Raw genomic sequence first — 13,841 nt, 5'->3', positions numbered from 1 at the left:
TTTCTTTGTGGAACTCTTGTTCCTTTGCTCAGACAGTAATGTGAAACTTCTTAGAATGACTTGGGGTCTTTCTCCTCAAGATCACCAGTTCAAGTGTCAGAGTCCCTGAAGAATCACATGATGAAATGCCAGGCTTTTTGGTGCTGCCTCTTTCTTCAGCCCATCTGTCTGCTGGGTCAAAAGGAAGATGAGAGAAGAAACTCATTTATGACAGTTATAACCGACTGTATGGGACAAGTCTTCATTACAGACCAGTTGATACATGTTAACCGAAAGAGACTGTAGGCCAGATTTGTTCCCATTGATGTAAGAAGTTGACACCAAGGAGTAATTTTGCCAAGAGATTCTGTTAAGCAGCTCAAAACCGAAAGGTTGTGTGAAACAACATACACTCTGGGGTGGGAGGTAGCCGCTGGGGAGGGGAGAGAAGAACTGTTATAGCACACCATGACCCTGATCCTACAGCTGGATCCACGAATACAGGCCCATGACATGCCTCCTTAGCTTCAGTGGGGCTCTGAACAAGCTCTAGAGCCTGTGCCAGTGGAACTGATAATAGGAGTCGGACTGATGTTTCGAAGGCTACAGATCTTGTATGTTATAGTTTAAGCTCCAGAACTGACCTGCCGCTGGCAGGGGTTCACCCTGCAGTGTCTCAGCCGTTGAGAGCAGTCTCTGCCCCCCCCCCGCCCCCCCCCGGTCCTGTCATAGCTGCGGGAACTACGGGTGTGGGGATTGCTGCAGCACCCTCAGGCTTTATGCGGGGCTCTGCTCCCAGCCCTGCACGCTGAGCCCCAGTCCCATGCCTCCACTTTTGGCCCTGTGCATGGCCGCTGGCCCTGTACCTGAGGGTCCCAGCTGCTGGCCCTGCCTCCAGCTGTGGCTCCAGCCTCAGCCCTCTTACCCCTGTCCGGGTCTTCCCGCCCGCCCGCCTCCCCGGGAGACACGACCGTGCTCCCAGCCCCAGGTCAGGGTGTGTGGGGGGGTGGACAGGTATAAGGGCCCCCCCACTATTAAAAATGCTCCAGTGCCACTGGTTGCTTGCGGCAGCAGCAGAGGGATCCTGGAGCTGCTCAGCGGCCATGGATGGGGGTCCCCCCACAGCTCCCAGCTGCTGCTGCCGGCAGCAGAGGGACCTTGGAGTTGCTCAGCAGGTGGTGGGGGCCCCCACACACAGTTCCCAGCCGGAAGCGGCAGAGGGACCTCGGAGCTGCTCAGCAGCCCAGGGCAGGGCCCCCTCCCACAGTTCCCCAGCCTCCGCCGCTGGCAGGGCCCCGCCTCCCCCCACAGCTCCCTTGCAGCTCCCAGCCACTGCCAGGGGGGCAGGGTGCTGGACCCTCCTCCTTCCCCATTTTGTCAGGGATGTTTTTAGTAAAAGTCAGGGACAGTTCACAGCTTCCGTGATTTTTTGTTTATTGCCCGTAACCTGTCCATGACTTTTACTAAAAATATCCATGACAAAGTCATAGCCTTCGTTATAGTAGGTGCTGATTTAATTTCTTTAGAGAAGAATCAAAGTACCACAGCTCTGGGAGAGAGATGAATATATGCATATATAGCTGCACATGTGCTACATGGTGAAATGGCACATAAGTATCTATGCACTTTTATTATAAGATTTTTTTTTATATATAAATGTTGGTAGTTATCTCATTCTCACAATAGGGCAGCTATATATGTTAAACAGAAAAGTAGTTTTAAAGACCTGCACTAAGTTGTTTTCCAATTTGTCTCTGAAATATTATTCAAATTGTCTTCTAAACAGGCTGGCACAATCAAAACAGCAGTCACTGGGACAAGTATACAGACTGGTAAGATGTTTTTAGTGATGGGTGAAGAAATACAGAAATACTCCTTTGTCTTTTTTTTTGTAGTAGTCTCATGGTTTTTTTGGGTTTACTTTCAGCTACTGTGAGTGGGAATGTTATAGTGAATACAGTTGCTGGAGTCCCTGCTGCTACCTTTCAGCCTATTAATAAACGTCTGGCTTCACCAGTTATACCTGGGACACTGACAGTGAGTAAATTTCAGTAGTTGTACTGTAATTTAATTATTTTACTTGCAGATTGTAGCAGCACAATAAATTTCTAGCATTTAATTTTTTGTTAGTTTTATGTATATAACTCTGCCCATAGCTAACTTCATTTAGTCTGGTATATTCTCACCAGTCTGTATATTTTCCAAAGAAGAGAGTGATGCAGCTAATGGAAATGTGTTGCATAACAAATACGGTTATAAATGAGACATGGGAAAAGACTTCTTAGATCATTCAGCCTTTACCACTGCCAGTCCATCTCTGATCAGTGATCCTTTTTTTGAAATACACACAAACAAATCAATGTTGATAAAAGCAAAGTAATTGGAAAAGGTTCAGAAAAGGGCAACAAAAATGATTGGGGTATGGAACCGCTTCTGTATGAGGAGAGATTAATAAAACGGGGACTTTTCAGCTTGGAAAAGAGACGACTAAGGGGGGATATGATTGAGGTCTATAAAATCATGACTGGTAGGAAGTGTTATTTACTCCTTCTCATAACACAAGAACTAGGCATCACCAGATGAAATTAATAGGCAGCAGGTTTAAAATAAACAAAAGGAAGTATTTCTTCACACAACGCATAGTCAACCTGTGGAACTCTTTGCCAGAGGATGTTGTGAAGGCCAAAACTATGACAGCGTTCAAAAAAAGAACTAGATAAATTCATGGAGGATAAGTCCATCACTGGCTATTAGCCAGGATGGGCAGGGATGTTGTCCCTAGCCTCTGTTTGCCAGAAGCTGGGAATGGGCGACCGGGAATGGATCACTTGGTGATTATCTGTTCTGTTCGTTTCCTCTGGGGCACCTCACATTGGCCACTGTCAGAAGACAAGATATGGGGCAAGATGGACCTTTGGTCTAACCCAGTATGGCCATTCTTATAGACAAGACATCTAAAACTGATGAGTGCAAATGGGGGAAAATTCACACTTCAATAGTATAGTTAAAGGCTTTCAGGTCAGAATACTGAGAATGAGGTGACTGGCCATTTATTAGATAGACTGGAAAGGTATGTACATATTTGCCTTTATTTATGACATTTGTATCTTAAAATATGTCCTCTGTTTCCAGAAGGTTCTATGGTTTTAAATGTAAGTTGAAGGTAGTGAGGAATAATGGTTTTTTTCTTCCTTAGACTTCAGGAGGTACTTCTTCTGCTCAGGTGGTACATACTCAGCAGCGAACAGCAGCAGCACCTGCTGCATCAACAGAATTGGTGACCATAGCATCTACCCAGGGTGTTCGAGCAGTGACATCCGTGACTGCGTCAGCCGTGGTAACTACCAACCTAACGCCAGTACAGACCCAGGCGAGATCCTTAGTGACTCAGGTTACGCAAGGTAATAATTGTGTGGTGATTCTTTCCTAGTGTACTTTAAGTGCCTAAACTTCCTGTAACTTACTTGACCACCTCAGCCTCAGAATATTGGAGTCAGAATTTACCAGCAGTACAGCTGTTAAACACTGCTGAAAACTTTTAACCTGCTTATCCTTAGTGCCAGAAATCACAGGGGTTAGTTGTCCTTTCTGTTTTGCTAACAATGATCCTATTGCGTTCCTGCTTATATAGTTCATTTGGGCCTCCCTACCCAGTCTATTTCCTTTCATCTAATCCTGAATCTCTCCTCAGAATCAGTGTCGCGAAAAAGGACAGGGTTAGCAATTGTACTAGAACTGTTTCAGTGAAGATGATTAAATTAATCAAATGTTGGAACTTTCTCTTCAGAGCCTTTTTGCTTTATTTACAGCTGCGCCAACAGTTCAACTCTCTGGCAAAACAGTCATACCTGCTCAATTCCAGCTTCTCAGGCAGCAGCAGCAGCAGCAGGCCGCTCAGGTGCAGGTTCCACAGATTCAGACCCAGGCACAAGCCCAGTCTCCAGCCCAAATAAAACCTGTCGGGAAGTTATCACAGGTGAGGGAAACATTCCGAAGAATGCTGTTCTTTCCTGTTTCTTTAAACACTTACCAGTGATGTCGTCTGCGGTGACCTATGGTCTCATACTAGACAGAAAACGGGTTCTCTCTTAAATTCACTGCCGGTGAGACTAAAATTTCATGGAAGCACAGGGCATGCCAACTGGTTCAAGTTTGTTAAGTCCTTCCATGAAGTAAAACAGTAAATAAGCACTAGGTATTTGCTCTCTGGAGAGCCACACTGTAAAGGAGCTACGTTCTTAGTTCCGTTGCTCATTGATTAAAACTGGCAGGCGAACTCCCATAGCTTAAAGTTTCAAAGTCTGCTCCCACTGGAGGTATATCCGCCTTTCCTAAAATCAATAATGAAATTGAAAGCAATAAAAGTGTTTCTACTTTCAGGAGCAGCTGCTCAAGTTGCAGAAACAGAAATTACAACTTCCTCAGCAGCAAGCAACACAGCAGCAGACGCAGCCAGGGGCCCAACAACAGACAACACAAGTACAAGTGCAACAGCAGCAGCAAACTCAACAACTTGCTGCTGTCGCAGCATCACGGCCTGGAGCAGTACTTACAGGCACTACTGTGACAAACCTGCAGGTTGCTCGTCTTGTAAGTTGCTATACACTTAGTTAAAAATGCACTTAAACAGCTAGTTCTACACTGGTTAAAATGAATGAGATGTTGTATCTGAATCTAGCACCTGATTCTCATGTACACTGAGGCCCCTTTACACTGCTCTGGCAGCGTAAAGGGGACGTAAAGTGAATGTAAATGTAGTTTAAGCCCATTTTAAGCTTGCTTTATGTTGTTAGAGCAGTGTAAAGGGGTCTTAGTGTAAATGAGAATCAGGTCCTTAGTTTCTGAACATACAGTTATCATCTTGCAATGACCTAGTTAAATACACCAGATATTCTTTTTCTGTACAATAATCCTGATTCCTTGCTGCTTAGACTCGTGTTCCTGCTTCCCAGCTTCAAGCACAAGGACAGATCCAGGCCCAGACACCTCAGGCAGCACAAGTTACTTTGGCAAAGCCTCCCGTGGTGTCTGTTCCAGCTGCTGTTGTGTCATCTGCAGGAGTTACAACTCTCCCTGTTACGGTTGCTGGGATTAGCGTTGCTATTGGGCAGCCACAGAAAGCAGCAGGTACTTCGTTATGCTTCTTGAAATACAATGTCATTTAAAGTTGTGCTTTAAAAAAATTCTGTGGCACCTCAAATAATGTCTAGTACAAGATGCTGTCTCCATCTCATTTCAAGACTTAACAGGATACAGTTTGAAATTTAGTCTACTTTAAAAATGAGTTAAAACGTTTCAAGTACTAGATTTGTCTGGACAGTTCGTGCTTCTGCAGTCACATCTGGCTATTTTTAAACTGTTTTCTCTCTTTCCTGCTACGCTGTGGAAAAATAATACAAATCAGAAAAACTTATCTATGTGCAGAGGGCCTGATCTAAAACCCATTGAAGTTAATGTAAAGACTCCCCATAACTTCAGCTGGATTTTCTGTCAAGTGTACAAAATTAACCAGGAGGACAGAGAAAAGTAAATGTAACCTTTCAGTTATAGTAATCTTTGGTGTTACTTTTAACAATCGTAGGTAAGGAATTTTCAGACAGAAGTATGATTTCCTTTTTAAATGATAGAATATTAGAAATATGGGGCTGGAAGAGACTTAAAGAAGTCATCAAGTCCATTCCCCTGTACTGAGCCAGGATCGAGTAAATGCTAGACCATTCCTGACAGGTGTTTGTCCAATCTGTTCTTAAAAACCTCCAGTGATCGGGATTCCACAGCCTCCCCTGGAAGCCTATTCTAGAGTTTAACCACCCTTCTAGTTAGAAAGTTTTTCCTAAATCTCCCTTGCTGCAGATTAAGCTATTGCTTCTTGTCCTACCTTCAGTGGACATGGAGAACAATTGAACTCAGTCCTCTCTGTAGCAGCCCTTAACATATATTTGAAGACTGTTATCAGGTCTTCTTGTTCAAGACTAAGCATGCCCAGGTTTTTTAACCTTTCCTCATAGGCCAGGTTTTGTAGTCCGTTGATCATTTTTGCTGCTCTCCTCTGGACACTCCAATTTGTCCACTTGTTTTCCTAAAGGGTGGGGCCCAGAATTGGACAGAGTACTCCAGCTGAGGTCTCACCAATGCCGGTAGAGCAGGGCCCAATTGCCTTTTGCATCTTGCATATGACAGTCGTATTAATACACCCCAGAATGATATTTGCCTTGCGAAACTGCATCACATGTTGACTCAGTCAATTTGGAATCTGCTATACACCCAGATGCTTTTCCACAGTTCTACCACCTGACCAGTTATTTCCCATTTTGTAGTTGTGCATTTGATTTTTGCTTCCTAAGTGAAGTACTTTGCACTTATATTTACTGAAGTTGATAGTATCCCTTTAAGAATAGGTGGTGAACCGGTTTTCTGTATAAAACCATAGTAATCACACAATCTCTGAGAAGAATAGTCTTTAATGAAGAATAGAGTTAAAAGCCATTTGAGTAGCAAGCTGAGATTCAGTTTAACTGATATTTCTGTACCAGATACTCATTTCAGATCAGTGTCTAGTATGACATGTAAAAAATTCTTCTAACAGGGTATTCTAATACTAATGCGGTGAAATTTTGCTTAATCCTGCCTTTAGATACAATGGCATATACTACCACATCTCTTTTAAAATCAGTGATGGTGATGGCACACGCATGCTTCGTAGCTAATTTCACAGAACATGCTTAGAATGTTCACTTTTGTTTGAAGGGCGAGAGAGATTCTGTTGCTTAAAAGGCTGCTGCATGTTTACGGTCTCTTACCGCACTCCCAGCTGGAGAGAAAGGCACTGTTAGGACTCAATCCTGCAAGGACTTTTCCTTAACTTTAAATATGTGAGAAGTCCTGTTGAATTCAATGGGATAACTTATGTGCTTAAAGTTTAGCATAAATCTCTGTACTCCGTGATTTAAGGATTTAAGCACTCCTTAAACACACTTAGCAGAAGTGCTACGATGAAGACTCCTCTTTTTTCTTTTTTTAATTTGCAGGAGGACAGACAGTGGTGGCACAGCCAGTGCATGTCCAACAGCTGCTAAAACTCAAGCATCACCCAACAGCACAGCAACAGAAAGCCATCCAGCCCCAGGTTGCACAAGGTCAAGCTACTGTACAGCAAAAGGTTACTGTCCAAACCCAACATCAGACTTCACAGCAACAGAAAGTTACCTATAGTGCACAGCCAGCCATTAAAACCCAATTCCTGACAACTCCAATTTCCCAGGCCCAAAAACCCGGTGGAACCCAGCAAGTGCAACCACAGATACAGGTACAGGGACACAACTTCTCCCCTTGAAGTTAATACTGTGTGACTAGAAAGTAGCAAAGACCACAGTCTTACTGCAGTAGAGTCAGGTTAGAGTTTTAGTTGCTGCTGGCTTCAATACTAGTTACATGTTCTTAAAAATTGGCTGTAGTTGTAAAACTCACTGGGTGGGATTGCAACCTTGTAGTCTGCCGCAGGTTCTGTCTTGTACCCGGGAGCAGATCAGAGAATGAATTGTGACTTGGAGAGTCATGATTCGTCCCCCACACCTTCCTTGCTTTTGTGGAGAAGTAAGTTACGTCACCCTTTTCGTCAAGCAGTTTACTCCCCACTGCTCACCCACCAAGCTGTTCTCACCAGTGATAAGAAGAGGTGGAGTAGAGCCCTGGCTCTACTCCCATTTGCCATCACCTTCCTGCCAACCTGTTTGCAAAGGGGAGACAAGGTGGGTGAGGTGATCTCTTTTATTGGACCAACTTGTGTTGGTGAGAGAGACAACCTTTCAAGCTCTTCTAAGAAGTTGGTCCAGTGAAAGATATTACCTCCCCTGCCTTGTCTCTCTAATATTTTGGACCGACATGGCTACATCAACACTGCATACAGTGGGGAGTAGTGGGTAGGTGGCTCCTGCTCTCCTCTGCACAGCTAGCTCACTATCTAACCAGGGCAAGCAAGGAGATTAAAGAGGGGAAGAAGTTTTATTCCCCTGTACAATCAAGTAAGGGCTGTGACAGTCCAACCCTTTGGAATTACTAACCTTGCTGTAAAAAGAACAGGAGTACTTGTGGCACCTTAGAGACTAACAAATTTATTTGAGCATAAGCTTTCGTGAGCTACAGCTCACTTCATCGGATGCTAACCTTGTTGTAGTTTTTCAATGGCTTAGCAACAGTGTCTCACATATACAAGGTGTGGTTGAAAATTTGGCCCCAAAAGATTTCTTCAGTGCAATAGTCCTAAAGCTTTTGATGAAAAAAGAACACCACCAAAGTGCAGAATTCCACACTACCCAGTCCAATGGCACTGGGATGGGCATTCCAAAGGACAGTTCGTTAATAGCATATTTTAAATAACGCTGTGGCTTGATAATAGACAGACCCATCATAAGCTATTTTACCACATGTATAGAGAAAATAAATATCTACAAGATATTCGTCATTTTTCTCTAATCCCCTTTTCTGTTTCATGCTGCTAAAGGTTTCAAAGCTTCCACAGGTGGTCCAGCAACAGACAACTGTTGCCAATATTCAGCAGATGGTTTCAGTTTCCCAACAGGTAAGGGGCACTCAGGCTGAACACAGGAAAACAATCTATTGCAGGTTTTCTTATTTGGAGAAATGTATTTTTCTTTCCCCTGTACAGTATGTAAAATTTGTAAAATACCTAGTATTTTCATTGCCTTTCCTAAAAATTAAAACGGTGTCCCTAGCCTCCATTTGCCAGAAGCTGGGAATGGGTGACAAGGAGTGGATCACTTGATGATTACCTGTTCTGTTCATTCCCTCTGGGGCACTTGGCATTGGTCACTGTCAGAAGACAAGATACTGAGCTACATGGACCTTTGGTCTGACCCAGTATGGTCGTTCTTATGTAAAACTGCAGTCACTGGGCATGTGATCAACTGCTATATATTTCTATTTCTTATTACTCTTGATGAGCCTAAATCAGCTTCTCTTATGTCCTCTGCAGCTAAAGAGAGCTTCTAAAAGTTGTGGCTGTTCATCATGATGTGTAATCGAAGATAATGATGGATAGGAAGAGAATTGAGCTAATGGCAGCCAATTCAGTGATTGTTCTATTTAAAGTATAGGAGAAAATAATAGAATTACAAGCTTGTTTGTTACTTTGTAGTGGCCAAAGTTGTGCCAGGTGCTTCACAGAAAACAAAGAAATATTCAGTGCAACACAAAATGGAATGGGGCAAGCAAGGATGAGGCAGATGAAGAGGAAACTAAAAATTAAGGCCTTGTCTACACTACGAGGGGAGATCGATCTAAGTTATACAACTTCAGCTATGTGAATAACGTAGCTGAAGTCGACGTACTTAGATCTACTTACCACAGGGTCTACACTACGCTATGTCGACAGGAGACGCTCTCCCGTCGACTCCCCTTGTGCTTCTCATTCAGGTGGAGTACAGGAGTCGACTGGAGAGCGATCTACGATCATTTTAGTGGGTCTTCACTAGACCTGCTAAATCGACTGCTGATGTATCGATTGCCCTGCATTGATTCCCCCGGTAAGTGTAGACAAGCCCTAAGTAGCTGATAGTTGACTTTAAACTGTTTGGAATAAAGGCTTTCAGAACATTAGCAATAAACATGTCTTACTCTTTTTCAGTAGACCTAAACATTAAGGGTAGGAGTTTCAGGTGATCAGTGCTGACCTAAAGTCTGCTCCCAATCAATAAAAACATAGCTCTTATAAAGCACTTTCCATCAGTAGATCTCACAGCCCTTTACAAAGGAAGTATGCATCCTTCTCCCCATTTTACAGCTGTGGGAGTTTTACCATTGACTTCAGTGGGAGCACAGTTAGGCCAGGGCTAAACACTTCTGAAAATGCTACCTTCAATGTTTACAATTTATCTGCACCCTTAACGCAACACTTCACAATGGATCGGTTTCCTCTTTGACTGACCGGGCGGGCGCTTGCTGAACCTCTCACGGTGAGACTTGGGCACTCTGCTTAAGCTTCACTTCTCCCTTCCTCATTCTGCCTCTGATGAAGGCAGTGACAGTTGATGTTGCTCCTCCACTTTCATTCCTGTGATCTCAAAATGGATAGACAAGCTGGAGAGCATTGAAAACCCCCTGCAGTGGCCACAGCTGTGCAAATTAGGTGCTAGGACCAGGCTCCCTCACTCAAGTGGGGATAGAGACTGCCTGCTGTAGCCCCCCTGTCCCCACTGCCTTCTTTAAAGATGGGCAAGGGACCTCCAGTGGCTTTACCCACAATGGCTGATGCTTTTCCCTTGATCTCTTCCAACCCCTCTCCTCTCCTCCCTGCTTTCCTTCACCTGAAGGAAACAACAGTATTGGAATGTTTGACTATCCAATGACCATACCCTCCCCACCTCTCTTGTGGGGGGCGAAGGGAGAATGCTCTCTGACCCACTGCAAGAAGGCTGGGTGATAATTATCTTGGCTTTTAGCTGGAATGCACAGGGCTACAGGTACCCTGTCTCCTTTCCTTACTGCAAATGGAAGAGGTAGTGCGGGGTGTGTGCCCAAAAACTGTCTACTGTGATTGGTTCGCCTGTCTGTCAGTCAGAAGTAAGAACATCCAACCAAGTAAACTGCTGTACTGTGGTGCAGAATACTAATGAAGAACTCTATGTATTTAATACTGAACCACGTTTTCATCTCCTGTCACCTGCATATTTTTAGGTTCAGGCTCAGCCCCAAACTGTGACACTGTCTCAGACGACTGCAGGTCAACAACAAGTCCAAGTGATTCCAGCAACAACTGCTACAGCTCAAGTGGTCCAGCAGAAACTGATACAGCAGCAAGTTGTGACAACAGCATCTCCCCAAATTCAGGCCCCAGGTGTACAGAACCCAGCCCAGGCACCAGCAACGTCCGAAGCCCAAAACCAGCAAGCAAAAGTGCAAATGAGGACGCCTACTGTCAGATTGAAGGCACCCACCAAACCTAGTTGAACTAATGATTAAATTGAAATAAGCATGGATATACCACGTTTTGTGTTTGCTAAGCCATGGCAATGTGGGCAGGTTCTCTGCAGATCTCCATCCAAATGAAGATAAATCCCTTTCATTTTTTAACAGAAGGATTTTGGCGGTGGACATTTGACATGGAAACTCTCAAAACAAATCAAACAAAAAAAACTTCAGAAAATGCTCATAAAGTTTATACAAGGCGCATTCTGCCCCAGCAGAAAGGTCTTATTTTCTGTGCTTGTTCAAACCATACGATGCAAATGTTATTTACATTTAATTTCTGCCTAGCTTCACAAAAAATGGTGATATCCCTTAAATGTTGGTAAAGTTCATCCATGTAATATATTGTATAACTGCCAATAAGAATATGCAGTCTTCTGCTGTAATGTGTATGAGCGTTTAATATCCATTGCAAAGCCATACCAAGAACTAAGTGTGACTTGTGTAGCAGAGTGCTTTCCACCTGGCTGTGAAAGCTATTCATGTGGTTCTCACCCGAGGTGATCATCCCTCAGAAGAACCAATTATATTTGACGTTCTCCCTGCAGAGTTTAGCCAATAAATGTGAAAATTTGTAAGTATCTGTAATTAAAAAGAAAAGAACCATGTTTCATCCTCCATTTTTGTAAGTCTTTTAAAATGTTTGTTAGTAGTTCTGTGTACAGTTTATTGAAGCACCCAACCTGTGCGCTCACTCTCATACTTCACTTTAAAATAATGGATATTCTAGGCATGTGCTGAATACTGTATTGATAGTAGATGTGTATTAAAGTGTACCCCTTTTTTTTGTAAAAGAATTGTTTAATTGGTATCTCTAAACAAATGGCCCTTAGTTGTTTCTTATGGGACTTCCAAATCGGAAAATCGTGAACAGATGGAGTTTAATACATCAGTTTAATTCTGCTTTTGCAACATGTTTAAATGTTCAGTACTTTCTACTCATCTTTCAGCTTGGGGGAGTGGGGAATAGAAAATGTAAATCTAAGACTAATTCTTCAATTGTGTAAAGAATAAGATCTAACTTTTGTACTATTCTTTTACTAAAGCTAATGATGAATGTATCTTCAGGTGGGTATTTTGGATGCCTCTTCCTCCACATCAGTTTGCCTTATTGTTATCAAACAAACGAGGAAAAAGCTTCATAGAACTGGGCGGGGGGAAATGCTGCAAAAGCCTGTTTGACAGCACTAAGAGAGGATTCAAAAAGCTCTTGGATGAATAGATTTGTTTTACTTTGGCCACAAAACTGCAGGACACAGACATGAAATTCAATGAAAATGGTAATATTCCATTTCTGAAAATTGATTTTTTTAAAAAAATCTGTAATCTTTTCAATATTTTAGGAGGGGAGTCTAATTAAAAAGGAAATAGCATATGTATATCTTTTGTTCTGATTTCTATAGATATACAGTTATTCGTATCAAACAGTAGCACAAATGGCTTAAATAAGAGAATTCACAAGCAGCTCCTCTGTTTTAAGTAGGAAATATGTCATCAGTTAAGATCCAGAATATAAACGCTGGGGTCAGGCAGCGTTCCTGATTTTTAATTTTTTTTTAATCTCATCACTTCTTTTCTCCTGCATCTTACTATTTTCCTGGACTCCCAAGTTGTAGAATTTTTTTTACTAAGTTCGTACATGAGCAAACTAGTGAACAATTTTTTAGATTCCCCTGATTGCACCTGAGCCAGGGCCATTAGCTAATCTTTATTAGCAGCTCTGCAACACAAACTAATAGAGCTGGCAGTGGAATAGTTAAAATGCAATGACAACAGGATAACAGACAGCATGTACAGTATATTGTTTCTCATCCAAAAGCATTGCCTAGAAGTAGTACACCCCATTTTACTTTCAAGTGTTCAGCTCTTATGTACTTGAAAGGGGGAACACTTCCAACAGTTGGGAAAAAACTGCTGACTACATCAATGTGCTGGTCTAAAGGGTCTAAGAGGCAGCGTCTAAAGAGGCAATTTTGTTTTTATTGTTAAGGTCAGTTAATAAAGATTAAAATCAGATTTTTTTTTCTTTGTCACTCTCCCAAGAAGGTGTTAGAAAGTCAATCTACCTGTAAATACTTTATGAACAAATATTTGTACTTGATCAGTAGGATTGTAAGGAATAGTGATGTATCCTACCTGAAGGTGTAATAAAGTGTACATTTTTATAACACATCTGTCATTTCAGTACTTTGTAGGGTAAATAATGTTCAATACACTTTCACTGTTTTTTTTTGTTAAAATGCGTAGGGCATTGGCTTTTAAAAGTAACTAACTGACTGCTATCAGAATGCAGCTGTGTTAGTCTGTATCCGCAAAAAGAACAGGAGTACTTGGGGCATCTTAGCATAAGCTTTTGTGGGCTACAACCCACTCCATCGGATGCCTAGAATGGAACATATAGTACAGGGCATTGCTGGCACATGGTGGCATATGTCACATTGGTAGATGTGCACATGATATATGCCCCTCTGCCATGTACATTGGTCAAAGCGGACAGTCTCTATGCAAAAGAATAAATGGACACAAATCTGACACCAGGAATCATAACATTCAAAAACCGGTAGGAGAACACTTCAACCTCTCTGGCTACTCAGTAAAAGATGTAAGGGTGGCAATTTTGCAACAGAAAAGCTTCAAAAACAAACTCCAGCGAGAAACTGCTGAGCTTGAATTAATATGCAAACTAGATACCATTAACTTGGGTTTGAATAGGGACTGGGAGTGGCTGTGTCATTGCACATATTTAATCTATTTCCCCATGTTAAGTATCCTCACACCTTCTTCTCAACTGTCTAAATGGGCCATCTTGACTATCACTACAAAAGTTTTTTTCTCCTGCTGATAATAGCTCATCTTAACTAATTAGCCTCTTTCAGTTT

The 13,841-nt window shown here is 42.5% G+C and overlaps 1 protein-coding gene across 16 annotated transcripts in view; it reads left to right on the top strand.

Moving 5' to 3' along the window:
* LOC140898632 (E1A-binding protein p400-like) overlaps positions 1-13,132 on the top strand; it is a 63,498-nt gene extending 50,366 nt beyond the window's left edge. For 14 of the 16 annotated variants that reach the window (XM_073312731.1, XM_073312730.1, XM_073312734.1 and 11 more), the window contains 9 exons: positions 1,766-1,811; positions 1,907-2,016; positions 3,176-3,380; positions 3,789-3,955; positions 4,360-4,569; positions 4,911-5,106; positions 7,008-7,285; positions 8,480-8,557; positions 10,672-13,132. In XM_073312731.1, the coding sequence (XP_073168832.1) occupies positions 1,766-1,811; positions 1,907-2,016; positions 3,176-3,380; positions 3,789-3,955; positions 4,360-4,569; positions 4,911-5,106; positions 7,008-7,285; positions 8,480-8,557; positions 10,672-10,944 (1,563 nt within the window). In that variant the 3' untranslated portion in view covers positions 10,945-13,132. The remainder of the gene's footprint in view (positions 1-1,765; positions 1,812-1,906; positions 2,017-3,175; positions 3,381-3,788; positions 3,956-4,359; positions 4,570-4,910; positions 5,107-7,007; positions 7,286-8,479; positions 8,558-10,671) is intronic. The other 2 variants (XM_073312732.1, XM_073312733.1) reach the window with 2 other exon arrangements.
* The last annotated feature ends 709 nt before the right edge of the window (positions 13,133-13,841 follow it).

The sequence above is a fragment of the Lepidochelys kempii genome, chromosome 15, assembly GCF_965140265.1.
Source record: "Lepidochelys kempii isolate rLepKem1 chromosome 15, rLepKem1.hap2, whole genome shotgun sequence".
Classification (NCBI taxonomy): Eukaryota; Metazoa; Chordata; order Testudines; family Cheloniidae; genus Lepidochelys; species Lepidochelys kempii.
This window is presented reverse-complemented; position numbering and strand designations above follow the sequence as displayed.